This window comes from Mauremys reevesii, linkage group 7, assembly GCF_016161935.1.
Source record: "Mauremys reevesii isolate NIE-2019 linkage group 7, ASM1616193v1, whole genome shotgun sequence".
Taxonomy (NCBI): domain Eukaryota; kingdom Metazoa; phylum Chordata; order Testudines; family Geoemydidae; genus Mauremys; species Mauremys reevesii.
In genome coordinates this window covers 16,565,729-16,593,366 of record NC_052629.1, presented here as the reverse complement: position 1 = coordinate 16,593,366, position 27,638 = coordinate 16,565,729, and the positions used below count along the sequence as shown (strand labels likewise).

Genomic DNA, 27,638 nt, shown 5'->3' with positions numbered 1-27,638 from the left:
CAGACGCCCCTGGCGGCTCCTTGGTGCTTTTCCTGCCCTTGCTCAACCCCTTTGCTGGGCTCGATTTTTTTTTTTTTTTTGAAACTGGAGGAGGAAAAGGCGGCAGCTGCGCTTCGCATGCGGCTCCTAACCGCAGGGAGCCCGGCGGCAGCGGCTGTGCGCGGGCGGAGGGAGGAGGATGCGCCCAGCCCCTGAGTCAGCGCCCAGAGTCCGCCGGGCAACTGCAGAGCGCGGGCGCCCGGGCCGCGCGCGCCAGGGCGCCTCCTAGGGCAGCTGGGGGGAGCGCACGGGGGGCGCAGGAGCCTGGCAGCCCGAGGCGGAGGGCGCGGAGCGAACGCACCTCAGGCGCTTCCGCGGGATGGCCGCGCACGGGGCGCGCGCCCCGCCGGAGGTCTCCTAGGAGCAGCGGGGAGCGGCCACGTGGGGCGCCTCCTAGGGGTGTCCCAGCCAAGGGAGGGCGCTCACCGCAGGCCCGTCTCATTTGGCTGGGGACGTGCCGGGAGCGCCCGGCCCCCGCCGCGGGACCAGAGGGCGCGCAACCGGAGGCGCCTCCTGGGGCGCAGGGAGCTCCCGTCGCGGGCACCTCCTCCCGCTCCCGGCCGGCCGGAGCCGGGCAGCCCCCGGCGATGTTCACCCGGGCGGTGAGCAGGCTCAGCAGGAAGCGGCCGCCGTCAGGTAAGGGGAGCTTCGGGCGGGCGAGCCGGGGTCCGGAGCGGGACCGCGCGCTGGGGGCTCGGGGCGAGCGAACCCCGGGACGGGAACCCACACCCCCAGCCTCCTGCCGCTGGGGCCAGACTGGAGGGGAAGCTCCCCCGGCACCTTTGGCTCGGTCCCGATTATAGGATTTGCCCTCGGAGGTGTTTTTTAAACCAACGATTAACCCAAAGCAGGAGCCAGAGGTGCTGATGCCTCTCCAGACTCTTCTGGTTTGCAGGCGCCTTTCGGCCCAGGAAGCTTTGGCTTGGTGTTGAGAAGATACAACCACTTCTCGCTTGCGGCCGCAAGCGGCTTCAAGACGAAGAGGAAGTTTAGCTGAAAGAGGAAGGATGGAGTTTTCTTTTTAGTGTGTCTGAAAAATAAAGCACGCCGAAGTGGAATCCGGAGCCCAGCTTCCAGATGTGCTTTGGTTTGTTAACTGTCTTTTCTTTCTCTGCACATGAGTCATAGCTGCTGTGTGACAGAGGGGAGGCTACATTATAAGAAACTGTAACAAACACCAGTGAAAGTAACAGTGCCAAATGACATTAGGTTCAAATAGGGCCTGAGTCTCGGAAGTGATGAACCCCCACAGCTCCACTGAGTTCAACTGGAGTTGTGGGTGCGCAGCACCTCTACAAATCAAGTAGATAAAGTCTCATTCAGGTGCTTTAACTAGCTGGATGGTACAGAGGAATAGAAAGAAGGTATGCATGTATGGGTTCATTGTATCAACCTGCAGATTTTACTGCCTTTCCTCTGAGTTATGCATGAACTACAGCTTTTTATGAGGTTTAGTATGATTGTAAAAGTCCACTATAATTTCTCAAAGTATGCAATTGTGCAGGGCTGCCCGGGGTGGGGGGACGCTGGTCCTGCAGGGCCCCCCACAAGAATATAGTATTCTATAGTATTGCAACTTTTTTTTATGGAAGGGGCCCCCAAAATTGCTTTGCCCCAGGCCCCCTGAATCCTCTGGGCAGCCCTGCAATTGTGCAGTTCTAAAATAGCAAATACATAGCTTTAGCTATCTAATTCTCATGTAATGGACTTGGTAATAGTTATAAAGCGAATCAAAATATGCAGTGGCCGAAAGCAGTGGTGGCAAGTTTCAGACCTGAAACATCAGTGTATCTGGATTTTTACAATATTCAGATATAATGATGTTAATTAGATGCAAACTAACTGAGTACAGGGCATTATTGATGATTCATATGGCTGTAGAGCTGTCCATTGCTTTTAAGATGCTTAAAGTGAACTTTGGTGGGAGGGGGGCAGACATACTTCTGACGCTTGTGTTTGCCTTCACTGATGCAGATGGACACAGTCCATGTAGCATTTTCTGTCTTTATGCACCTTTTAATGCTTTGTATGCTTCTGGGGCTATAATATAAAACTGGTAGGTTATGTTTTAAGCACAAGATTCAGAAACTATAATTTAGGTGTAGCATAGTTTTTTCCATTGTAGAGGCTCTACAGGAGGGAGCTGGATTCTGTTGTAGCTCATACATCAACTAAAATTTTAATTAAATTCTGATTAGATAATCTGTGTTACTGGTGGTGACTTCCTAACTAGAAAGAACCTAGTTTGACTTTCAGATCCCAAATTGACTTTGGAGAGCTGTCATCTAGAAAGACCATCTTCTTACATTTGATATGGACGTCATTGACATGGAACCCCAGAATGTCATTTTTAAAGACACTTTTAGAATATTACAGCACTTCAATACAGAACATTTTACAACAGAATTTCACTGACCCAGCAGGTGCAGTGGCTCGAGGAAACTAACATAACATATATTATTCTTTGTGAAATAATTTGGATAAAAATAACAAACTAAGAATCCTCAGTAGCAGCATTACTTCTGGAATGTACAATAAGATTACGAATTTGCAAGTTCCTCATTAAAGCCTTCCAAAGAAAAATTGAGCGTGGCTTTTAGTCTAGGGTTTGTTTGTTTTTTTTTTTTAGTTATGTGCTTGGTGAATGCTTCCAGAGATGCTACAAATGCAGAACATACTTTTAATTTCCTTCCGTATAGTTAAAACTAGAATCCCGTTGCCATCTGTTGTTGGAGACACTCAAAAGAGGATGTTAAGGCTTATGCTTTGAACAAACCAAAACGGCAAAGGACAACTCTTTGTAGCCCATAGATCCTTTAAAATACAGCAGCTACTAGAAAAAGTTGATCTATTGGACTCATCAAGTGGCACTTGGATATATGGAAAGTAAGGGGATTTTCCCTTGTTAAGGAGAACAGTTAAGAACAATTTCTCATTGTTTCATAACCTTGGTTTATTAATTCAGGACTGTTGCTTGTGAGTGGAATGGCATTCTTATGATCACAGAGAAATGCAATGGGCTAAGTGCACTTTTAAAAATAAAAAGCCCATCTGTCAGTATTCACAGCTTTCCAAAGGACTCAGGCCTGATTCAGGGTGAAGAAGGAGCAAATGCATGTGGTGCAATTAAAGTTCTCTCAAGATAAGTTTATAGGAGAAGGGGAAGGATTTTGTTAATTGTTCTGTGAATTGATGCTATTTGTTTAAACACTGGGAACAAAGGAAAAAATGCTATATCGGTACATACTTGGCTGATTAACTGGTCATGTCTGTTGTCTTTTGTTAATAACTTTGCAGAAAACATATATGGAAAAGGATAAGCAAAGAACAGGCATTAAATGGCTGATGTAACAAAGTTTTGTAAGATGCATGAATTTTTGCTGTGTGATATGTTGCCGCAAGGCACAGTTTATTAAAAATTTGTTATATGTCTGTAGTTGCAATGCTTCAGAATTATGGGTAGGGTATTCCAAAGTGCCTATCTAACAGGTGCACAAGTTTCCACTGAAATTCAAAGCGGACTTGTGCTGCTAAATCACTTAGGAGTGTGTGAACATCTCACCCCAGGTACTGAATCGCCTGATTATTTGAAACAGTAAGCATGTAATGCTAACGTTTGGTGGTTTCGTCTGTTTTTTAACACTATTCTTTCAAAGCAAGGTCCGGAGCCCGGAGTTCTGATTTGCTAGTTAATGTTAGCATGGAACTTCTTGTTTGTATAATACAGATATTTGCTGTTTCAGATACTGATAGTGTCAAGTGTGGTAGTTAGAACATTTTAAAAAATTACCGTTGCCTTTTCATTTATCACTTTTATAAAAATATTTATTTACAAGGTGTTTTTGTGTCTTGTGTAATAGTATTTTGTGATGGTCAAAAACAGATAATATAGGATTGCTCCCTAAAATAATGCTGCAACTAGTGTAAGTGCCAAACATTAGCTTTGTTTGTACAAGCAACTGGCCACTGCACATAATATAAGAAAATGTACTGTGATCCTGTAGTCAGTGGAAGTTTTGTTGAAGTAAAGACTGTATGGTGGGGTCCCGTGTACAACTATGTTGTGAATGTTTATAATAGTATTTTCTCCACTTATTGGTTTCCTTGTCTGTTGATAAGATAGTGAGTGTTTTTCCACCAAAACAAGAAAGATCCGTTATTTTACATCTTTATCTACTACTGTACATTTTTATCTTCTACAAAAGTTCAGATAGAAAAGCTCCCTTTTTCTGTAGTTCCTTTGCATTCTTCTTATTGGTGCACATAATTATCTGCTGTTTAAAAAAGAAATGAATTACTCTATCATTTGGATATTAGGTATTGCTGGCACTGGCAAGCATGCAGTTTGTATGTAAACTACATGTCAACATAATTGCAGGGCTTCTGATGGAATAAGATGATCTTATTAATGACAAGAAGAGGGATAGCTAAGGATCAGAGAGCATATTTCATATACTAAAATAAACTTCACCGTTACATTCTAAAAATAAATTAGTTGTGAAGAATTGTATATAAATTCCATTATAAGTGTGATTTTTTTTCAAGAGAGTTCAGTAGAACTTTAATAGATAGAAATGTAGAGATTAGTTCCTTGAGTAAGGTCCAGGCAAACCTTTTGCCTATTTTAAGACATAAAGAACTATTCTCTGTATGGAACACATGAACCTGTTGAATCAGACGGATTTAAGCAATTGTGCATAGAGTGGAGAGCTATGATCCTATTGGGGGCAATTCTTATACTAGAAATATGTATGTGAGTGCTCAGTAACTGAGATGAGGGGTGCCTCAGAACTGTATATAGTGAAAATGCAGAGCTACAACGATGTTAATATTATCAGAAGTATTTTGGGCCTGTTTCCCCACGGCCTTGTACCTTGTGTAGACGTTTACACTTGTGCAGAAGGGGAAAGGGCCTATTATTTATTATGTGTATTATGGAAGTGACCATCTGAAAATGGGGCCCCATTGTGCTAAACTCTGTGCAACACAGTATTGGATCGCTCCTGCCCCGAAGAGTTTCTGTGGAAGTAGACAGGAAAGACAAAAGGTAGGGGGAAAGGGAAGTAACATGCAAGCAGAGTGAACAGTGGTGGTCTGCAAACATCCTGTTAGTGCCACAGTATTTTTGGGAGAGGTGGGGGGAATGGAGAAGTGGGTATATCTCATTTACATTTTTAAAATTCTTTGAGTATGGTTTAAGGAGGAGGAGAATAGCTAAATGAAAAGACAAGAGAGGGGCTAGTGAAGGGTAGGGCAGGGGAAAAGGAGGAGGGTAGGAAGCAGGGGAACTTAGGGGATAAATAGAGTAAGACTGAAATGAAGAGACTGTGAAGGAGGGGTTGGAGTGAATGGCCAGTGAGCACAGGGGAGAGAAATTGTAGAAAGCAGTCTGATGATATTGCCTGTGCGTGCTGCAGTTGCTCCTTCTGGCTAGATAATTTCTCTGGCCCGGGCGGGCTGGGTCCTCCCTTGAATTTCTTTTTGCCCAAGCCCTCGAGGCTTGTTGGGGAAGGTGGCTGCCACATCGGACCATAGCCCTACCACTCCATGACCACTTGGGGGAAGTTAGCATTGCCAGTGTCACCCGACCGGCATGATCCTTGTGCCCTGTCCTTGCAGAGAGGCATCAGGTGGGGAGGAAGCTCTTTGCCCTTCCTCATCCCCAAGGCAGGCCACAACGTGGTCTGTCGTCTAGTGTTCTAGAGATATCATGGAAAAAAGAAAAGCACAGGTCTATCTTGGGATTCTAAAGTCAGTCTGCTTCAGAGTCCTCTCCGAAGTAAATATCCATATTGCCACTCATCTCTCAAGTTATGTGCTTCTGCCATGCTTTTTAAAAAACAACGGATGAGTAACCATTACAATCCATTTTGCTTGGTAGAGCAAAAGAAGACTAGACATAAAATCCAACTCCCGTAAAGGGTATATCTAATAGGTCTGGTTCGCCACTGCTCTGCCCATGGGGTAGTTGTTTACACTTGTGGGTGGAAAACACTGCCATTCTGATTTGGTCACTGTGTACAGACAGTGGATATTTGCAGAACATGAGAATCTGACTCTATACAAGTAACAATATTTTGCACATTCTACCTCAGGATCCCAACATGCCTTGTAGACACATTAATTAAACCTCACAACTCCCTTTTGAGGAGAGAAGGGGAAACTGAGGCATGGAGCAGTTAAAGTGCCGTGTTCAAGTTCACACATCAAGTCAGTGGCAGCTGCCAGGAAACAATCTAAATGTTCTGATTCCCAGTCCTGTGCTTTCACCACTAGACCACAGTTCATCTCAGGGGAAACTTTTTTCTTTTTATTTATATGTACAACATCATAGATGTTCCTGGTGCTTTACAGACAAATAAGTTACAGTCCTGGTCTGAAGAAGTTACAAGGTCCAGATCCTTCTTATGCATGGACTTCTGCATCTCTATGAAAGAAGTGCAGGATTGGGGGCTTACTTAGAGATGACAAAAAGAGAGATCACAACAGATGAAGGAGGGACATGCTAATGAAATGGCTTGTGTATTATAGTATACTCTTAGTATGTGTCCCATTTGCTTGTTAATTTAAAATATCTTCCTTTTATTCTCTTTATATTTGATTGATTTGGTGCATGAGGGTGAGTGTCTCCTCCTTACGCAGCGATACGTGAATGGAGTCTATGCAACTTGAGATGCTTTGACCCTCTTGCCGAGTTTTATTCCCCATGGAAAGAGGAACTCCTATGAAAGATGTCCATCTGACTGTTATCAGAGAAAACTCATCAAAAGACCTCAAAAAAGCCTCCAACAACCAAAAGCTACTTAGCACAATAGGCTTTTCTGGAATGCCAGTTTTCCATAGGTTTTCAGTTTTGGCATTTATCATTCTAGCTATCTGCTGATGTTTGAATCTCTACTCTGTATAATGCTTTTTCATTTTCTTCTTCTTTTTTTCTTTTTGGACAACTGCTATAATAGTTTTAGCTCCACACTTGAGGAAGAGCCCTAACCTGGGTCCAAATATGTATTGAGAAGATCCATATTTTTGAACAGTGGCTTTGTTAAGGTGAAATGAAGGACTTATAAAAATAAACATGCCAATAAATAGAAATGAGATACCAAACTGTTAATAGAATAGGGGTCTGATCCTGTTCAAATTCCTTACATGAATAGTCCCATTGACTTCAATGGACTACTTTGGTGAGAAAAGTGAGCAGGATTGGTCGCTACTTGCGTAGCTTTCAATTACAAATGCCCTTTTGTATTTATTATTAATAAGGTGACCTAAGTAAGAGCGTTATTGATTACAGTGGGGTTTTGAGTGTGCAAGGAATGTGTAATTAGACTCCCAGTCTTATAATGTCTAGCAATCTTAGATAGGATTTTAGGCCTGACCCTGAATGGCCAAGACTCCCGCTGTTTTTATTGGAAGTTTTGGGCATGCAGCGAATGGAAGATCACACTCGCTCTGTGTTTATTATAAAGCTTTTCAATTCAGCAGTAAAATACTCGGAGCCCTTCCAAGAAGAAGGACTGCAGAATGGTAGCCAGTGAAGAATTTGTTTCTATCTGGCCTCAGCAGCCTGCGGTTTAATAAACCCATCTCTTGTTAGTCAGTCAGATGTAGATTCAGCAGTTAGACCATCTCTTCCTTCTCCTCAGACTTCGGAACATTTGTGAGAATGCTGTCTGGCATATTAGTCGGATACAACCCTGCACTCTTTATTCAGGCAAAACTCCAGTTGACTTTAGAAAATCAAAAGTAAACTGCCCAATAGTATGTGTCTTCCAAGACTGCACGAGACAATTCCACTACCTGTCTAGCTGCCCTCCCAGTAAAATGGTTTGATCTGTAGGCCTCATCACCTCCTAAACAAATCATCACTTTTCTTTCTCCATCTGTGGCCCCCACTCTATCATGAGAGTGTTCATTTCTAAAAGAAATCTCATCTAGGCAGCTTACCAAGATTTGTCTCATAACTTCGGTGTGGGTGATCTAAACCAGCCAATAGCACTGACAGTGCCAGAAACAAGCTCACAGCCCTTTTACAACTGAGGCCCTGGTAGTAATGTTCCATGTCCATAAGGCAAATTAACTCAGATAAGACAATGACATTATCTGCTCTTGAGTTCCCTGATTGTAAAGCAGCTTTTACATTTCTTAGGCTTTGCCTTCACTGCAGGGTTAGCTTGAGGTTTTGCCCCCAGCCCGACCCTCATCCACACAAAACAATTTCTATTCTAGCTCATTAACTGGGTTGTCAGGGTGGGCTGAACCTTGACTGCTGCTGATGCTTGAACTTGTAAAGCTGTGGGGATGCCGCAGCAGGAGTTACAAGAGCGCATCAGCTGCTAATCAAATCACTCTTTTTAGCCTGAGTGTTGTTTGCAGTGTGGTCGCTCCACTCGAATCAGGTTGGTGTGAGTGGAGTAACTGGATTGTACTAACTCTGAGCAAACTGTAGCAGCGAAGACAAGCTCTTCGAGACGATGCAGAATGGAAAAATACATGTTTCTTTTCAGTGCTATCACATCTCCTTTTAAGAAAGCAGCTATGACTTGAAGGGGTTGAGGAGGGTAGTGATGGGATCAGAGAAATGCATGTTCATTATTTTAAAGCTGGTGTATTTATTTTTCAGAGATAAATGACAGCGATGGCAAACCAGGCAGCAGCCAACAAACCCTAAAAGGAACCTCAAGATGGACTACATCACTAGAGAACCTCCTAGAAGATCCAGAAGGAGTGAAACGATTTAGGGTTGTTATCTTAACTATTAATGTTTGCTTAGACTTTAAACAGCATTTGAAGCTTAATATGTATCTGCATTAAATAATGGTGGTGTACCAATGGCATAAGGGTATACATTTGTATATAACTAGATGTGTGAATTAAGCACTGGTGACAGAATAGTTGAGTTGGGGCATTTGCTATGCTTTTCACATGGTATCCTCTGCCAACAGCCTATCCTTGGGCACAGGGAAAAAGATTGGTTGAACCTTTCTAACCAGAGAACAGATGACAGGCAATTTCATGGGTACGACAGGAGTAAGGGTTAGAAAGCCACAGTGGGCTAAATAATGGAGCAGAAGGAAACTTGGTCTTTTCTGAAATATTACTGTCTCCTGTCATGTAATATCCACTACTGGGGCCTGATCCTGTAACCCTTATCCATATAAAATATTCCAATGACTGCAACTGAGCAAGAGTAATTGAGTACGGGCCCGATCCTGCATTGTGACCCGGGCAGGTGAACTGAGCAGAGCTCCTTTAATTTCAGTAGGGCTCCATGTGGGAGCAGCAGTCTGCCCACACCGATCACAATGCAGAATTGTGACTCAAGTATGTTGGGGGTGGCCTATCAGCCCTCAGTCTTGCAAGCCTTTTATCATGCTAGTAATCAGTGTAACAGTTTTTATTTATGCAGATAATTTGCTTGAGTAATGATTTGCACAATCAAACCCAGGGGCTGCGGTGAAGTGATTTTATACATGACCACTGTGGAAAGTGCTACTACTATTACTAGACTGATCCAAATGCTTTTAGAATTCCCGGTGCCAGCAAATAATTTAATCTTCCTTTTTTCACATTTGACAGTGAAAATTGAACATCCCAGAACTATAAATATTTCAGTCGTTGTTTTTATACACATGTTAAATATATATATATATTTTCCATTTTAAAAAATGCTTTGCTTTAGGAGGAATGTGGTTTGTTTAAACACTGTCTGGCAAGTGCAAATACATCTTTTGATTTAATTTACTTTAAGATAATTTATTGTTACTGATGATCATGTTTAGAAGCACTTTCATTTGCAGTTTTTGCCGGTAAAGAATGTCAAATGAAAATAGACTAGAATCCCAAGTGATCTATGAAGCTCATTAAAACAGATCTTTATGCTTATTAGTTTGTGTATTTCCTGTGTTCTTTCTGAATAACAATTTTAAATTGATCAGGTTATTTAATGATGATAGATACATTCCTCTCATTAGCTGATTGACAGAATTTAAGACTAGAATTTAGCTAGGCTAGTTCTTATGGATTGTATTTTTTAAAACATTGAATATGTTGTTTGTTTATAATCCAGTAGCACCTGTTGCTCCCTAGGTGGTGGCTTCATTTTGTGCTGTACAAAAAATAATAAAAGACAATCCTGGGCCCAAAGAGCATCTAGTTTCTACAGACTAATAGTGGGAGGGGAAATAAACATCTGAAAAATCAGACCCTAACATTTTACTTTTTTTTTCTTTCCCCAGGAATTTTTAAAGAAAGAATTTAGTGAAGAAAATGTTTTGTTCTGGTTAGCATGTGAAGAATTTAAGAAAACGCAAGACAAGAAACAGGTATTTCCTTCAAAATTAAACTTTACCTGTCAAAAAAGATTCCATGGTAGCATTAGGGGTTATAACCTGTCTCCTACTTACATAGTTAGCTGTATTTCATGTACGTGCAAACAAATATATTGAAGGAATGTATCAGAAATCATCAAAACTAGATCTCGTTGTAGCTAGCTAGTAAAACAAATTTTATTCTGAATCAGAATGAAAAGCCAAAATTGATATTTCCTGTGAAATCAAAATTCCAAAAGAATTCAATTTGGAACTACTGAAATGTTTTGTTTTAATAATGTCTAATCATTGTTCTTTGATAAAGCTAAACATGTTTTGTTTCAATAATGGTGTAACTTTACAATATAGACTCTATTATAATATATTTAATATTTGATATATAATACATATAATTAATTATTTTACCAAATACAAATTTAAATAAAATGAATAAAAACAAGAAAGTTGAAACATTTTTACTGTATCAAAATGAGATGTTTTGACATTATGGAACCAAAACAGTGGAAATCATTTATTTAGACTTTTCCCCCTCTCAAAAATTTCTTCAAAATTAGCATATTCCTGTGATTTGTTTAGATTTTGACTGAATTACATTTTCGACAGAAAACTGTTCTGTTGAATATATTTTGGTCAGCTCTAATCATGACCTCTTTATGCTGCATAGGTGCCAATCCTGCAATTGGATTCACATGAGCACAGGGGTCTAATTGCATTTTCTGATTGTGAGATCAGAAGCATGTTATGTGGAATCAGGCCTGAAATGTTTACTGGTTTTCTGTTTGTTTGCTCCTGCAAATATTGGAGAATGTTTCGACAATTAACACATGTAATTTGATTAATGTTTTAGGCTGAGACGTCCAAAGGAAGTTAAATGCCAAAATGCTATTGAATGTCAGTGGGAGGTGGGTGACTAATTCCCCTAGGCCTCTTTGAGAATCCCAGCTTTAGACTTTCTATGTGGACATCAAGGGCTAAATTATGGCCTTTGTTGCTGGATGAGCACTTTGCAGCTGGATAGTCCAAGTGATGGTACTCTGCGGGGAGATAGCGCTAGGGAGTTTGCTGAGCAGAACTCTTTACACCTGCTCTAGAAAGGTGCATTGTACACTCCCCAGTGTGCCGGCAACCATCAGAAATAGGAGGGATGGTACCCTTAGTACCATTAAATTGTTAGCCTTCAGAGGGAGTCTTGCAGGTGTAAGTCAAGGTTGGATCTAGACTATGATGTTCGCTCCCACAAGACACAGGAATGACTATGGATCAAGGCTGGTTGAAAATTTTCCCTTAGAACTGTTTTTAGAGGAAAATTGGGTTTTCAGCAAAATTAAGTGTTTTGTGCAAACTTTTTCTGTTTGCCAGAAGCTGGGAATGGGTGACCGGGGATGGATCACTTGATGATTACCTGTTCTGTTCATTCCCTCTGGGGCACCTGGCACTGGCCACTGTTGGAAGACAGGGTACTGGGCTAGATGGACCTTTGGTCTGACCCAGTATGGCTGTTCTTATGTCTGCTTTCCACAGGAAATTTTGATTTGTCATAAAAAGAAAAAATTTACAACTGAAAACCAAAATATTTTTAAGTATTCAAATTTCTGCCAACAAAAATTCTGCAGCAAAGGAAACACATTTTTCAACCAACTCAACAACAAACCTCACTATGCCTAGAACTACACAGAAGTAATGTCTTGGGCTTGGTTTTCCCTCAGTAAGGTCTATGCATACACATATAGATGGACATACTCAAAATGGAAACAACTAATCAGGTTGTTTTTCCTACCGTCTGGAAAGGAGAGAGATTGGGATGAGGGGGGAATGATTTTTGTTTCTATTTTAAATATTTCTGTTCTGTATTTGGGGAAAAACAGATGATATAGTCTCATCATATGGTGATGATAACACTCTTTCCATTCTGCTAGTATCTCTGCAGGATGTGAAACAAGCTACTAAAGTTTGACATTGTAAAATCAGAAGGTCCCAAAAACTTGCATCCAAGAGCTTGCTGGATCATTAATGTTGATCTTCAGTAAGTCTTGGAGCACTGGGAAGTTCCAGAAGACTGGGAAAAAACTAATGTTGTGCTAATTTTTAAAAAGAGTCAGTGGTAATTATATGCCTGTTAGTCTGACCAAGATAAAGGAGTGGTTGATATGGGACTTGATTAATAAAGAATTAAAGGAGGGCAATGTAATTAATGCAAATCAACATGGGTTTATGGAAAATATATCCTACCAAACTAACTTGATATCTTTCTTTGATGAGATTATAAGTTTGTTAAAGTAATAGTGTTGATGTTATATTTAGACTTCTGCAAAGGATTTGACCTAATACTGCACAACATTTTGATTAAAAAACTACACTAATATAAAATTAACATGGTACGTGTTAAATGGATTAAAAACTGACTGATAGGACTCAAAATTTAACTGTAAAAAGAGACTCATCATCATGTGGGTGTGTTTCCAGTGGGGTCCACGGGTATTGGTTTTTGGCCCTATGCTATTTAACATTTTTATCAATGACCTGGAAGAAAACATAAAATAATCATTGATAAAGTTTGCAGATGATACAAAAATAGGGGGAGAGGCAAATAATGAAGAGGACAGGTCACTTAGCAAACTGTTTGCAACCAAACGATATGCAGTTTAAGATGGCTAAATGTATACATCTAGGAACAAAGAATGTAGGTCAGACTTACAGGATGGGGGACACTATCCTGGGAAGCAGTGACCCTGAAAAAGATTTGGAGGTGGTGGTGGATAATGAGCCGAACATGAGCTCTCAATGTGACACTGTGAAGAAAAGAGCTAATGCTGTCCCAGGAAGGATGCATAAACAGGAGAATCTCAAGAAGGAGTAGAAAGGTTATTTTACCTCTTCGTTTGGCACTGGTGCAACTGCTGCTGTTTTACCATGTCCAGTTCTAGGGTCCACAATTCAAGAAGGATGTTGATAAATTGGAGAGGGTTCAGAGAAGGGCAATCAGAATGATTAAAGGATAAGAAAACATACGTAGCCATAGACTCAAAGAGCTCCATCTATTTAGCTTAACAAAGAGAAAGTTAAGGAGTGATTTGATTATAGTTTATAAATACTTACATGGAGAACAAATATTGAATAATGGACTCTTCAGTCTTTCGGAAAGATATACAGGCGAGTCTCATCTTACGCCCATTTAACGTGCACGAATTCAGCTTTGTGCGGTCGGCAAAAACAAAAACAAAAAAAAAGAGAGAAAAATAACAATTTTAATACTGTTCCTGTAGTGTGGGCGATTCCGCCCATCATTACACTCAGTGTAATTTTGACTAGAAGCGATTTTCGCTTTATGCGCTGACAGCGGAACGTAGCCCCAGCGTAAGATGAGACTCGCTTGTAACACCATACAATGGCTGTAAGTTGAAACTAGACAAATTCAGAATGGAAATAAGGTGTACATTTTTGATAGTGAGAATAATTAACCATTAGAACAATTTAGCAGGGGTCGTGGTGGAGTCTCCATTACTGACAACTTTGAAATAACGATTGGTTGTGTTTCTAACAGATCTGCTCTAGGAATTATTTTGGGGAAGTTCTCTGTGTTATACAGGAGACCAGACTAGATGACCACAATGATCTCTTCAGGACTTGGAAGCTATGAATATATAGGAGCTGCTCAGATATTACCATGATGGCAGCTGTTTAAGTTAGATAGACTGGCACTGGGTACATTAATTAGCTCTCACTTCAAGCCCTCCTAACACAAGTGGCAGCATTCTGCCTGGCTGTTGTCCACATGGTTGAGAAGCTGTCTGTGCCCTGTCTTCATCTCAGCATGTTAACTGCAAGACAAGACTCACGGGGCCTAATTTAGCCTTGGCACAAAAGCCATTACACATAGCACCTGTTCAGTCCTTGTTATTACAAATCACTGCTGAAAGTAACCCACTGTGCACAATATCACCTTGGTATGGTATGTGCAGTATGTAAGGCCTGGTGTCTAGATATGCCTGTTCCCTTCCCTCTTCTTCCAAGAGAACTTACTTTCTTCACTGGTGGATGTGGATCTGGCATTGCAGCTGGTTCGCAAATAGGGAGTATCTTTTTCGTCACACAGGCTAGATGTTTTCTGTCTGTATGATGCACAGTGGCCCAGGCCCTGCTCGGGAGTTAGATAGCCTCCATTGTTGCTTAAACAGGTACCAAATTGTATTCTAAGATGGATACTGCACGAAAAGTCCTTCTGTAGGATTGTGCAGTGGGATGATGACACTTTTTTCCTTTATAAAATAATCTGCATAGTTTTTTCATTGTTTCTATTTTAGGATTGTGCACACAGACACAGGAAATGGTAAACAGACATACAGAGATAATAGTGCAATGAATCCTCAGATGAATTGCCATATTGAATGGACAATGATTAACTAGTTCCCATTTACCTTCAATTATTCAGTACCAGTTTTTATGTAATATATGCAGTCAGCAGTCTAACACTAACAAAGCTTCTGGAGGCTAGAAGAATTATAATACATTATGGATTTTCAGTAGGGTTTAAAAGTTATTGCGGATCTATCTATCTATCTGCTTTACAGAATTAAACAGAAACTTTAAAGATAGAAATCATTCTGTACAGTATTTATTATAGCATGAAACACTAATTTGTCTCCTGAAGGTTATTTCTGCAGCAATCACTGAAATTCTACATCAGTGAGGGAGTTAATTTGTATATTATGCTAACGTGATGCTTCCCAGGGATACCCAGGGTTGTGAGGCACCTTGCAACAATGTGGCCTTAGTGTGAGGAGGCCTTATCTGTCTCTGCTGGGGCCCTCACTGTCACTCTGCAGGTTAGCAATAGGCCCACTCCAACCCTGAGCCCTCCGAGTGCCTCCCTGGAGTGTCAAGGCCTTGGTATTCACAGATTTGCTGCTTCCAAGAAGCAGTACACCCAGCTTACCAGTTCGCCTCAGATCACCACTCCGCTTAACACACAACACTTAGGGTATGTGTACACATTCCGTGCTGTAGGGCCACAGCTGTGCTGTTACAGCGTGTCTGGTGAAGACGCTCTAAGCTGATCGGAGAGAGGGCAGAAACTATCTTGGTGGGAGAAGCTCTCTCACCGACATAGCACTGTGCACACAAGCGCTTATGTCGGTGTAACATATGTCACTCAGGGGTGATTTATTCACACCCCTGTGTGACATAAGTTATGCCGACATAGGCTGTAGGGTAGCCGTAGGCTGTGTTGTGTTTACAGTGAAATCAAACATAGGGTTATTTAACAAGGCATACAGATTCAAGTAACAGTAAGTAGAACTATTGGAAATAAATTGTTACATATGAAATAAAATCATAACATGCATTCTAGAACTTAGGTTTAATTAACAAGATACTCTCATGTCTAATAAAATATTGCAGATCAGTGCTTTACTGTCGGGCTGTGACTCTCTTTTCACGAGACAGCCACACCATCAGCTTGCTTCCTCAGTGGAGGATAAAATCTTGTCCCTCCTGCTGTTTTTTTTTTTAACACAGTTGCAGACTATTGTCTCTTACCCAAGGAGGTCTCCTCTTCACAGAATTATTTTAGGTTTCTTTTTAATTTGTAAATCCTTAGGCCAACACCTGGCCCATACAGTAAACACACCCGGTTTCCATGGATGTCCATTATTCTATATGCTGATTGAGGTAGCCCTGAGTCCTAAGCCTTTTGGGCCTATTTTCTTGTTAAATGGGGCCTGTCCTGCGGTCCTAGGGGTCAGAGGCAGGTTTGAGGAGGTGTACTGCCTTACTAGCAACAGCTACTGGAGACATTATGCCTGCAGAGACCAGGAGCCGGCATGGTACCTCCAGGCATACTGTGGAAAGTATGCTCACGAGCAACAGTTACTACCATCTATAACAAATACTATACATGCTCCTGCATCGTAACCTTGCCTATTCTTATCAGTGTGTCTAGTGGGCGAGGACAGTGTGTCTAGCTGGCAATACCGGAGCCTCCTATCCTGTACCGGAAGGATGCCAGCTGCTAAATTAGTGCACAGCAGTGTCTTTTGCCTTCCTCTTCTAGTGCCCTGCCACAGACACTGGAGCAGCCATAATTTGACCCTGTATAATTTGCAGTGTTTTCTCTCACAACAAATACTATTCACAGGCAAAAACGTTTAGGACAGAATGAAAGTTGCAAATAAGTGCCACTGGCTTACAATGTTAAAATTCGAAGAGAACACAACAAGCTGGTGGCAGAACCAGGAACAGGACTCCTGGCACTCAGCCCAGGGCTTTAACTGCTAGCCTGATCTGCTCCTTCATGTGGATTAAAATGCCTGATGTGGCAGGATGGTACCTTGCATTCTCTACCCCTTGGGCAGTAGTTTTCACTATAAATTCAGAAGTCCAGTTCACACTCTTATAGGGCCGGATCCAGAGCCCATTAGTGAGAAGGGGAAAGACTTCCATGGGCTTTGGATCAGTCCCACATCTGTTAAAAAAAATCAAAGAATGAGACTTTCCTGCTCTTTCCTTCTTTAGCCACCTAAGTCTTTTGTCCCTATTTTTCTATATCTGTGTATTCAAAATTTATTAAAGTAATCTCCCACCACATTTTACATATTTGTCTTTTCCGACGGCTTCTCTACACACACCTGCACTGATTTAACTTATGGTGTCATTTTTAAACCAGTTTAAACTGGCACAGAAGGCTGTGTGGACACTCTTATTTTGGTTTAAACCAGACTTATTTCGATTTAGATTAAACCCATTCTTTATCAAATTAAGCTAAAGCGGAATAATGGTTGGGTTTTTTTGTTTTGTTTTTTGTTTTGGTTAAAGAGTTCACACACACAGGCTGGTTAACAAAACTGTTGCAAATTCGTGCACAGACACCCTCCAGGTGAGTTCAGACCCCCCTAGTAGCCTAAATGGCTTAAAAGCATCTCTCTATGACACAATATTATTGTGACCTCTTGTGTCAATCTGTAGCATAATTTGGCTTTGCACAAGTCTGAATAACGTCAGGATGAGGATTACATAAATGTGCTGGTAAAAAGTTTTTTAAATACCTTTACTGCTTATATTCATTAATTGAGGGTCATGCTACCTCTCCCCAGCTTGTCACCATCAGTGCCCTCCACAATTGGGCTGATGACTCATGCAATGTCATTTTCAGTACCTCTTCCACATTAACTCTTTTTTTTTTATAGTCACCCCTCTGTTAATTAGTTAATGTCAGTAAAGCTGATCACCGGACGTACTATGTAAATGCTGATTAGTGTTCTTAAGTAGAAGTATTGTTATGTTCAGTAGCCAGCTTTCAAACAACTCAACAGTTTTAAAAATATGTTTAAAACAATAACAAAAAGCCCCACCACTAGTGCCTGGTACACTTCTTCTAGCACCTGGACACTATTATTTTATAGAGCAAAACTGATTCTTGTTTAATTAACAACATGGTTTTTTTTAATTAAAAATAATGGTGAGCATTTCATTAGAATTGGTTGTGTGCAGTTGCTGTGTGTTCATGATTTAAAAACAAACAAACATCAAGACCTTTTGTATCTGCTCATAACGTTAAAATATTTCTTCCTTTTCAAATGCACTTTAAAACTAAACACAGATAGGGACTAAGAACTATCCAATCATATGGAATCTTTTTTACTTTTCAATCATGGGAAAAATTTAGGAAAATGCTACAGTGAAGATTCTCCTGTTGCATATGGTAGCAGAAATATATATAGTACCTTTCATTTCAATATAGCACTTTTCATTTCAAAGGATCTCAAAGCACCTTGCAAACTTCATATGTTCAGGAATTTCTGCTGCCACTTCTAGGCTGGAACGTGCCAATGGTTAAACAGAGCTCAGCAATGCTAAATAACAGTTTAAATACCAGAGTCTAGCTTCTGATGAACATCTGGGGTTCCCCAGTTTTTTCTTCTGGGAACCGTTTATGTGTCTGAGAGCAGAACTTGACTCTGGGAAAGGAAGTAAAGAGGAATATTATATCCATTTGAAACAGCAAGGGGGATTTCTGTAGACAGAACCTTATTGTCCAAATTGGAATTTGGCCAGGACAGTGGGGCGAGCACATGTATACTAATGAAAAGTTCCAAGGGATCTTTAATGACCACACATGAGTAAGATCTCAGTTTTAAATCTTATTTATAAGAAAACACAGTCCTTTTTTATCACCCAGCTGACACAGAAGGAAGGAAGAGTGCCATCTACTGAATCACTGACATGGCTTCCCTACTTCCTGCTCAGCAGTGGGTTTTCCTGGAAGGTCTCTGAGGGCATGTCTGCAGCTGGGTGCTGTGATTCTCAGCCCAGATAGACAGACTCACAGTAACTTTACTCGAGCTTGCATGCTAAAAATAGCAGTGTAGGTGTTGCAGTTGGGCTAGCCACCTAAGCTGGGATCCAAGGAGTCAGGTGAGCTTGGACTTGGATGGCTAGCCTGGATTGCTGCCTGTGCCACAACATCCACACTGCCATTTTAGTGCACTAGATCAAGTGAAGGTAGCCTGAATCTGTCTACTCGCACTGGGAATCACACCTCCCAGCTGCAGCGTAGGTATACCCTGAAGCAGGGGGTCGTCAATAGGCAGACCATGGGTCAAATCCGGATCACCAGACACTTCTCAACGGACTCTGAAATCTTTTTAGTTACTTATTATCACCATTATTGTTATTTATTATTATTATTTTCTCCGGAGTCTGGACCTTGACTATACCTTGACTAAGAAATTTGGACTTTGATAAAAAATAATTGACTGCCCCTGTCTTGAAGGCTCCTCTACATTAGAAAATATTGCTGATTTAACTATACCGATATTATTAAAGTTATCTACCCTTCTTGCCCCAGTGTGGATGAGGTTTTACTGATATAAAAGTGCTTATATTGGTATAGCTTATTCTGGTTGAGGAAGTGAAATAAGTATTTATCCTCATAAAAGGCACCTTTATACCAGTATAACTGCATTTCCAGTAGGGTTTGTATCAATATAATTGTATTGATTAAAAAACCACATCTAATGGACATAGTTATATCAGTAAAAGCAATGAGGAGTCCAGTGGCACCTTAAAAACTAACAGATTTATTTGGGCATAAGCTTTCGTGGGTAAAAAACCCACTTCTTCAGATGCATGGAAAGCAGGCCTGAGTGACCCTACCCTCTTTAGTGTGAAATTGACAAAGATCACAGCCCTGGGCAGTATGGGTCCCAAAAATACTCCTTCAGTATGAGTTACTGTATCTGTTATATCCTAATGTTTCGTGCTCCTGAATGAATATTCTCTTTTAAAAAGAAATGCTGCCGCATAACATGTGTGTGCTATCAGCTGTGAGAGGGTTAATTCTTTAGACCTTAGGAATACACTAATATAGTCAGACTTGTATAGGTTTTTTTTTTAATTATCCCCACATGTCTATTCTGAACTGTAAAACATAAAAGTATTTCTGTGATTTGTTCCTGGCCAAGGGTTTAAGTGCTTTCCTCTTCAGTCTCACTTCCCATCACAGATGCAGTCTTCTGGCTTGTGCTGCTCTGTGAATACTGTTCCTCATTAAATATACAATACAGAATATTTATGGTTACCCATTGCTAATTATCTAAATATCTGGTATGCAGCTCTAAGCATGAAACATTTAGAACACCAGTTTGAGATTTACATCTCAGGTGGCTTTAAAATAAATATAGTCTCCCACTGTGCTCATTCTTTTATCTGCTTCCATGAACTTCCTAAGCAAGGAGAGTTTTGTAATTGATTTCAGTGGAAGCAGGATTGGGGTCCTTAATAAAGTGCTTTGAAGTTGAAGAGTGCTGTATGAGTGCTAAGCATTATAATTATTATTCCTGCGTTATGAAGAGAAAGGCCACTGAAACAGAACATACGTTGCAGTCAGAGCAAATGATGAAAAATAAATTACCTCAAATAAGCCACAACTAACCTCTTCAGCTACAGTGATAAGCCCTCTCTGTGCAGTTACATAATTGCATGATCAGGGGCTGACTTCTTGAATGAAGTGCTGAGCTCTGTCAGCCCCCATTAAAGTCAATGAATACTCAGCATGTTGCAGGATTGGGCCTTTCATTAAGGAGTATCTCTTTCCTAAATGATGAATGAAATGATGTATATGTCAGTATTAGATATAGTGTGGCCACAAGTACTGTATATGATTTCTGTTTGGTTGCTCTCTTTGCCTGTTTGTTTCTACAATACAAAAGAGGAAAGAGAATTTACTGCATGATGTAGCATTCTGGGGCCTGATTGTCCTCTCCTGCCAGTTTTATTCCTGATTTACACCTGTGTAAGTGAGAGGAGAATCCAGTCCTTTGTATTTAATCATAAATGTTTCAGAACAGAAGTCAGGAGCTGGGATAGTCAAAGGAACCTAAAGGAGTTAGGTCCCCAAATACGATCTGGGTAACTAACTCCCTTGTGACCCTTTGGAAATCCCAGCCAGAATGTACATGAAAAGACTGACTTACTGCACACTTTCCTTCTTCTGACTAAATACCTTATTTCTAAGATGTTGCCCCTGATAGAGGCATCTCCCATGCTGTTAGCATGTCTTGAAGGAGGACTCTGGCAAAGTTACATGTTCCCATTGTAAATATTTGACCTTTCACAGATGCAAGAAAAAGCTAAAGAAATTTACATGACTTTCCTGTCCAGTAAAGCTTCTTGCCAAGTCAATGTTGAAGGGCAATCCCGTTTGAATGAGACAATATTGGAAGTACCTCACCCACTAATGTTTCAAAAGCTGCAGGACCAGGTAAAGTTATTACATTTACCCTGCTCACTTGAGGACATATTTTATGGTTGGTGTGGAAGGATGCAATGAAGGTGGCAGGGATAGGGAGGTGGCGGGACTATAGGGCCTGGGCTGTTGTTGTATATAGTGTTGGTTCTGCCAGAGCATGCACGTTGCCAGCTAACTGGTAAAATGAGCTCCCATGTATGTATGAAAGCAAATGATCTTACAAGATACACAGTGATGCACGCTCGCTGGACTTAGGGCAGAATGAAGGGTTGGATGCCATGTGCTGTGCTCTGTGGTGGCTTGCTGAGTTGGGCACTTCAAAGGACAGAATTGAATCTGAGGGAAGGTGAATTAGGCAAAGTGGGGCAGAGGACCCTAAAGGGAACATTATACATTGTGCACTCTTTACAGAGTGCCTGCTGCTGCAACCCTCGCTCAGGGAAAACTCATAAGCCATCTGTGATAGCATAAGGTTCCTTAATAAAGTTGGGAGCTGGTGACTGCATGCCACTCTGCATTTGTTATGGATCAAATCCTCAGTCCAGCTCCTGGGCTGGGCACTTAGCAGATGCATGGAAGGTGGAAGTGGAGGAGTCCCATCCCCATCAGGCATGGAGAGGTGCTTCCGTGGAGGTTACTTCTGCTGAAATAATTATCATGCAGGAGTGAGTATCTGAGGATGTGTGAAGTGTCACATCCTTTCTCCCCACCTCTGCCACAGACCCCTAATGTGATGCCCCCACCTGTTCCGCTGAAGGGGCTTTCAGTGGAAACTCAGTAGGATTTGCCTCTGTGTTTTTTGTCAGTATCTGGAGAACCCATCAGTTGACTGATTTCATGCCCATGTTTTGCTGTGCACTCACTTGGACTGAGACACTAGTGATGCTGATTTCAGTAACACTGAATTCTGTTACTGGCTGCCTTGTGGTCGCTGGAGTCTGCTTCAGGACTTTTCTCCTTGGTTGATTTCAGCTGCTCATTGACTCAAAATGGGACAGATGTCCTGGAATACCCCCTCTCATCTCCTTGTGCTTTAGAGAGGGGGGCTGAGCTGGGAAGTGAGCCTCTATATCCCAATCCAAAAATCTCTATAGCTCGAGGAAGGGTTTGGATCTGCTAGTGCAGATTTGAACTTCCTCAGAGCTTGAGAGGGCTCGTTCCTAGGATTCCAATCCCAGCTCATCTGGCAATGCAAAACTTTGGGTTGAATTTTGTAGATGTCCACTTTGGAGACAGGTTCTCTTCATTTTTTAACCTACTTTGCTATCATAGACTATGGAGTCACTGACTCTCATCTGCAGCTTCCAAAGAGTATGGCCATTGCCACTTCCAGTTGCACCCTCCTCAGGACTTTAGAGTATTTGTATTTTCCCCTTGGCTCATGTCTTTTACAGCAAAGCAGTTCTTTGATTTAAACAGCATATTTAACAGAGTTAACATCACATGCTGAATGCATCTGTCAGATATTGAAGTGGGCTGATGAGCAAAGGTTCAGCTCCCCTTGAAGTGGATTCCAAATGATTAACAGTGGAAATGTCTAAAGCCCAATTTCAATGTGACAAAGCAAAATCTTTCATGGAAGAATCTGTTTGACTTGGGGGAGATGGGAAAGAAAATGTCCTTGTAAACCCCGACGTTACTATACATAGTAGGTGATTACATGACTGTAACAATGAAATTGGAGAGAGTACAAAAGACTTTAACTGTTCTCCATTTCAGCAGAGGGATCCATGCATAGATGGGAACAGCCAAAGAAGTATGAATTAGAGACATATACTAAACCAGTTCGAGGAGAGTCCCATTAATGTGCTACTCAAGAATGTCTGTAAATGTTTTAAAACTAAACATGGGACATCTGGGGATTGCTGCAGATTTCCGCTGTATGGAATGCAGCCTTTGTCTGATCCTGCTACGTAGTATTCCAGCAGCAATTATGCTCTTCTCTGTCTTGAATCCTTATTAAGACACAAGGAGTGGTATAATTTGCTCCCACAAGGACAATCTGAGATATGACTGTGTTTATAAAGTATAAAAGGGCATAGCTTGAAGGCCAGATTCTGAAGCCTATTCATGGCAAGTAGCAATTTACTTCTCAAGTAGATCGATTGATTTCACTGGGACTTCTTGTGGGGGTAAGGTTTTATTAAATATTAGTAAGAGTATCAGTATTTGGCCCTGTGTATGTAGTTATTTGGATACAGCTTCAGCACAAAGGCTGCTATTCAGTATGGGGAAGTGGGACTTCAGTGGTTCATAGAACCCTTGTGAATTTCAAACTCTTTGCCCAGGTACATGCACCTGTACTGTGCAGAGATGCCAACGAATCTCATCCATTCAGTTTAAAGAGAGAGAAAACTCCCTTTCTGCACGTCTATAAAAAAACCTCAGCAATCTGCGTAGTTGTCATATTCCAGGACTGTTACCAACTTGGTTTTGATCTTTACAATATTTGCCCACCATGAGAGGTGCCCTGTTGTCACCATGAAAAGGAGGGGTCTGTTAATGTAAGTCCCAAACTATGGCTCATGAACCTCTGATGGGCTGTGTCTTCACTGCAAAAAAAAAAAAGGTGTATTTTACATTCAGATTGCTCTCTCGATGTAGAATGCTAGTGGACACGCGACACAGGTAATTTTTATCTTGATGTAGCTAGTCAAGGTCAACTGCAGGTGGGAGGTATAGGGTTAACCTCAACTAGCCACATCAAAATAAAAACTACCTTGTCACTGCTAGCATTCTACCTTGAGGTAGCTAACTTGAGTTAAAATTCATTTAAATCCATTTAGCATTTAAATTAAAGCAGAGAGGTTTCATATGGTTTACATATAAAAATGAACAACAGTTAGTATGAAAGCCCCTGTGTCATTTATTTTACAAGCAGGATATTACAGCTCATACACACACATGTTTTATGTGATTGAGGGTTTTAAGTAGCTAAGATTACTGCAGAGGTGAAAAGAACAAGCTTTCTCTCTACAAGGCAGTAAGCTACAGTTGCACTAACAGTTTGAAACATTTTAGAAATGAGACCCATAAAGCTACAGTTTCAATTATCCACACATGGAATTTGTAACCCTACTTATTGAAGCAGCTGAGAATCCAAAAATTCCTCTTGGAAGCTTAACTTAGTGACTTTGGGCACCATCAAATGTAATCAGTCACAAAGCGTGACTCAGAGAGGCTACTCTGGTGCACTCATTGCCAGAGGGTGATGTATGCTTTTGTTTTGTTTCAATTATGGTTTGCAGTTATGGTTTGCAGTATTTTTTTCCTCCCCTAGCTTTTCTAGCCCAAGCAAAATAGTCACGACCTAGACAATTGAGAACACTAGAGACTTTTTGGGGGTGGTGGTAAAAATCCAAGTAAGTTGTAGGAGTTTGCTTAGAAATAGATGGAAATAGGAAGGGAGAAAACAACGGAGTTGGAGGATGAAGCTGAGTTCAAGAGCGGCAGGGAACTAGAAGTCCTGGAAGAGAAAAGACAATGTGACCAGCTCCCAAAAATAGCTAAAAAAGGGTAGTGGGGAAACAAAAAGCATGAAGAATTTTCAGGTGAAATATTTTTTATTATATAGTGCCTTGTGCCCCTGTACACACTGTGGGTCAAATCTTGGTCTCCCTGAAGTCAATGGCAAAATTCTATTGTCTTGAATGGAACCAGGGAATCATCCCTCGTGTGAGTAACAAGTGTTGGCTAAGCCAGTTATAAGTGTGCGCTAAGCTACAGGAGTGTTGGACAAGCCAGCTATTTCAATCAGTGACACATTTGCACCTGCAACCATTTGTCTGCTTAAATTATTTAGAGGCTCTTTTGTTAATATCTCAGTGCTGTGTGTGTGCACTCAGGCTCTACTGTGATATTCAAGTGTGGTTATGATCAGAAAGGTGAATGTATCCAGTTCTGCCCCCTCTGTGCATTCTGAGTCACATCTTTTTACTGTACCGACCGAATGCCATCTTCATTACGTTTTCTCTCCTGGGGGCCCTGCAGAACCGACCTTGCTATGGGTGGGAGCTGGGTTACGTTCTCACTTGTACATAATATACAATTAGTAACTAAGTGCCAGCTGCAGACCCTTTACTACAGGTGGTGATGTAAGAGTCCAGCTTTCAAATGTCAGGTTACATTTGCCGTGTTCTCAGGCAGGAAAACCATCATTTGGCCCATAGGCTGATCAAATTTGATATGGACATTAATGAACACGGAACCTTATAATACTGTTTGTTATACACAATCACTTTTAGAGTCTATAAGATTTATTTTAATGTCATGCTTTCTAGCCAATACATTTTAGTGTATGCATTTGCTGACAGAACAAAATTTTAGAACTTTCCTATTATCTTTCTGGTTTAGGATCTATTTTATTTGAGTCATTGTTTTTGTTTCATTTCCCTCTCCCAGATATTCAATCTCATGAAGTACGACAGCTACAGCCGTTTCTTAAAGTCAGACATATTTTTAAAACATAAGAGGGCCGAGGAACAAGAAGAGAATTCATCGGAAGCTCAATCCGTAGCTAAAAGAGCTTCAAGGATTTACAACACATGATCCAAAGAAACCCATTTAGACAAGCAACAAAAAATAACCTAACTCTCAGGAACAGACTTTCAGTCTATAACTGTTGCATTTAAGGCTTGAAAAGCACAAAACCCTTTTAGGGGATATTTACCTTCTTAATTGCTTGAACAACTAATTGTTTTTGCATGATGGCTAATACCAAACACTCTTGAAAAGACCATTTCCTAGGCTAAAATGCTGAGGTATCCATATGTAGCATGAATTACATTCCATATTTCACAAATTAAAATGTTTTCCAATCACTGTATTTGTGAGGCATCATGTACATGAGAAAAGGAAGATAGGGTTGCTTTTGCCTTCTGTTTTTATAGCTATCCTGTGTGTACATTTGTGAATTGTTATGAGCCAATGCAGAGTAGCATTTCCGATAACTGTGGATGAGTCATACATTGATTACCATTAGGGGGCAGTATCTTGTAGGGTTAATCCTAATAAAACCCAGTTTCAGTCCTGCCAAACGTAAATCTCTTCTTTGAAACTAATCTGTCTGTGAGACTTTGAAAGGCAATTTCAATTTTGACTTTGAGAAGTGTGGGTTTGCCTTTATTATTGAAGCAGAAGGCTGGTTTTTTTTCCCTTTGGTTTCACAATGTTTCCCACAACAGCCAATTAGCTTCTTCAGATGACAGAGGCTAATCGCCAGCTTTGACAGAAACATGTCAACTTTAAAAATGCAATAAAACCTCTTGGGCTTTCATAGCACCTAAACTATAATGGAACAAAAGCACCAAAATAGGAAGGAGCCCTTCAAAGCACTCAAAAAGCCATAGGAGAACTGACACCCGTTGCCCACTTCTGGGCATCACATCTTCAGGTGGGCTGAGCACTTCAGCCAGCTAGCACACTTATTCCGAAGTCACATGCAAGTACTAGTAAGCATTAGGTCTTCCTCAGGCTTCCTGAGGAATTGTGCCCTGGCTGCCAGGAGTCCTTCTGCAGAGGCACAAAACAACAGTTTTCATTTTCAGGCTGGCTTTGCTAAAATCGATTGGTCACATACTACCTGATTTTGTTTTCCCCCAAGAAGTGTTTCAGGGTTTCCTATGCACAGATGTTGGGAAGTCCAACAGAGCTGTGAATTCGCATTGTGATTTTAGCCATTCCCACTCCATGCTTGAGATGAAGGGCAGTTTATGTCTGCCCTGAGAAGATCAATGTGCAGTGATGAAATGTTAGGATAATAAAGGAACATGCTGGTGGAAATCTCCACCAAAGAGTTCTCTTTGTCTGTCTGGAACGGTTTTGGAATGAAAAGCATTTTTGGCATAAATGTTTAATGTGTTTATATTTTTTGAATTCATTAATTCAATGCCAAACTAAATTGCCGTTTAGAATTGGGAGAACATATTGGCTGGCATATTTTATTTACAAGCTTCACCATGTGTAGGCTAGCTCTGACTCACATTCACTCACTATTTACTCTTTTTTTCGTGTTAGTGCAGGCTTTTCTTGAGTTTGTATTTATGGGCTGTCTAGTCAGATTGCACAATTAGCTTTTGATTATTTTAAAATTCTCTTTCTCAGGAAGGTCAGTTATATATTATACATTACTGTTGCTATCAACATCTTAAAAGCCAGGACTAGGTTGTAATTTTCTAGGAGGAAAACTCTCTATATAGCCTTATGACATATGACACTGTCTTTCTCTAAGCCACCTTTACAGCCTATGACTAAAGAAAATGGCTGCTGTGGTCTCTTCTCCCACTTAATCCATTCATATAATGGTAGTGGGAGTTCTGAAAACTTATCAAGGGATAAAGAGATTTGTTAATTTTTAGGGAATTGAGCAGGAGGGCAGTCTTTCAATTTGCACTTTCTGAGCTGTAGGTCAGATGCACTGAGTACATTTTCCCATCATATTTACAAAGGAGTAAATGGCAGAACCAAAGGTTTAGGACCATGATTCATCAGTTTTCAGTGGGACGTGGGCACATGCTGACAGTAAAGCA

The 27,638-nt window shown here is 40.9% G+C and overlaps 1 protein-coding gene across 3 annotated transcripts; it reads left to right on the top strand.

Moving 5' to 3' along the window:
* On the top strand, positions 1 to 27,317 carry RGS10 (regulator of G protein signaling 10). 3 transcript variants are annotated; one of them, XM_039482070.1, is made up of 5 exons: positions 1 to 675; positions 8,660 to 8,778; positions 10,275 to 10,361; positions 20,980 to 21,123; positions 25,513 to 27,317. In XM_039482070.1, exons 1-5 carry the CDS (start codon positions 627 to 629, stop codon positions 25,657 to 25,659), a joined length of 546 nt encoding a protein of 181 aa, XP_039338004.1. In that variant the 5' UTR covers positions 1 to 626; the 3' UTR covers positions 25,660 to 27,317. The 3 variants fall into 3 exon arrangements, with proteins under 3 accessions (XP_039338004.1, XP_039338005.1, XP_039338006.1); XM_039482071.1 differs by lacking the exon at positions 1 to 675 and adding an exon at positions 1,102 to 1,126; XM_039482072.1 differs by lacking the exon at positions 1 to 675 and adding an exon at positions 2,904 to 2,925.
* Positions 27,318 to 27,638: the final 321 nt, after the last annotated feature.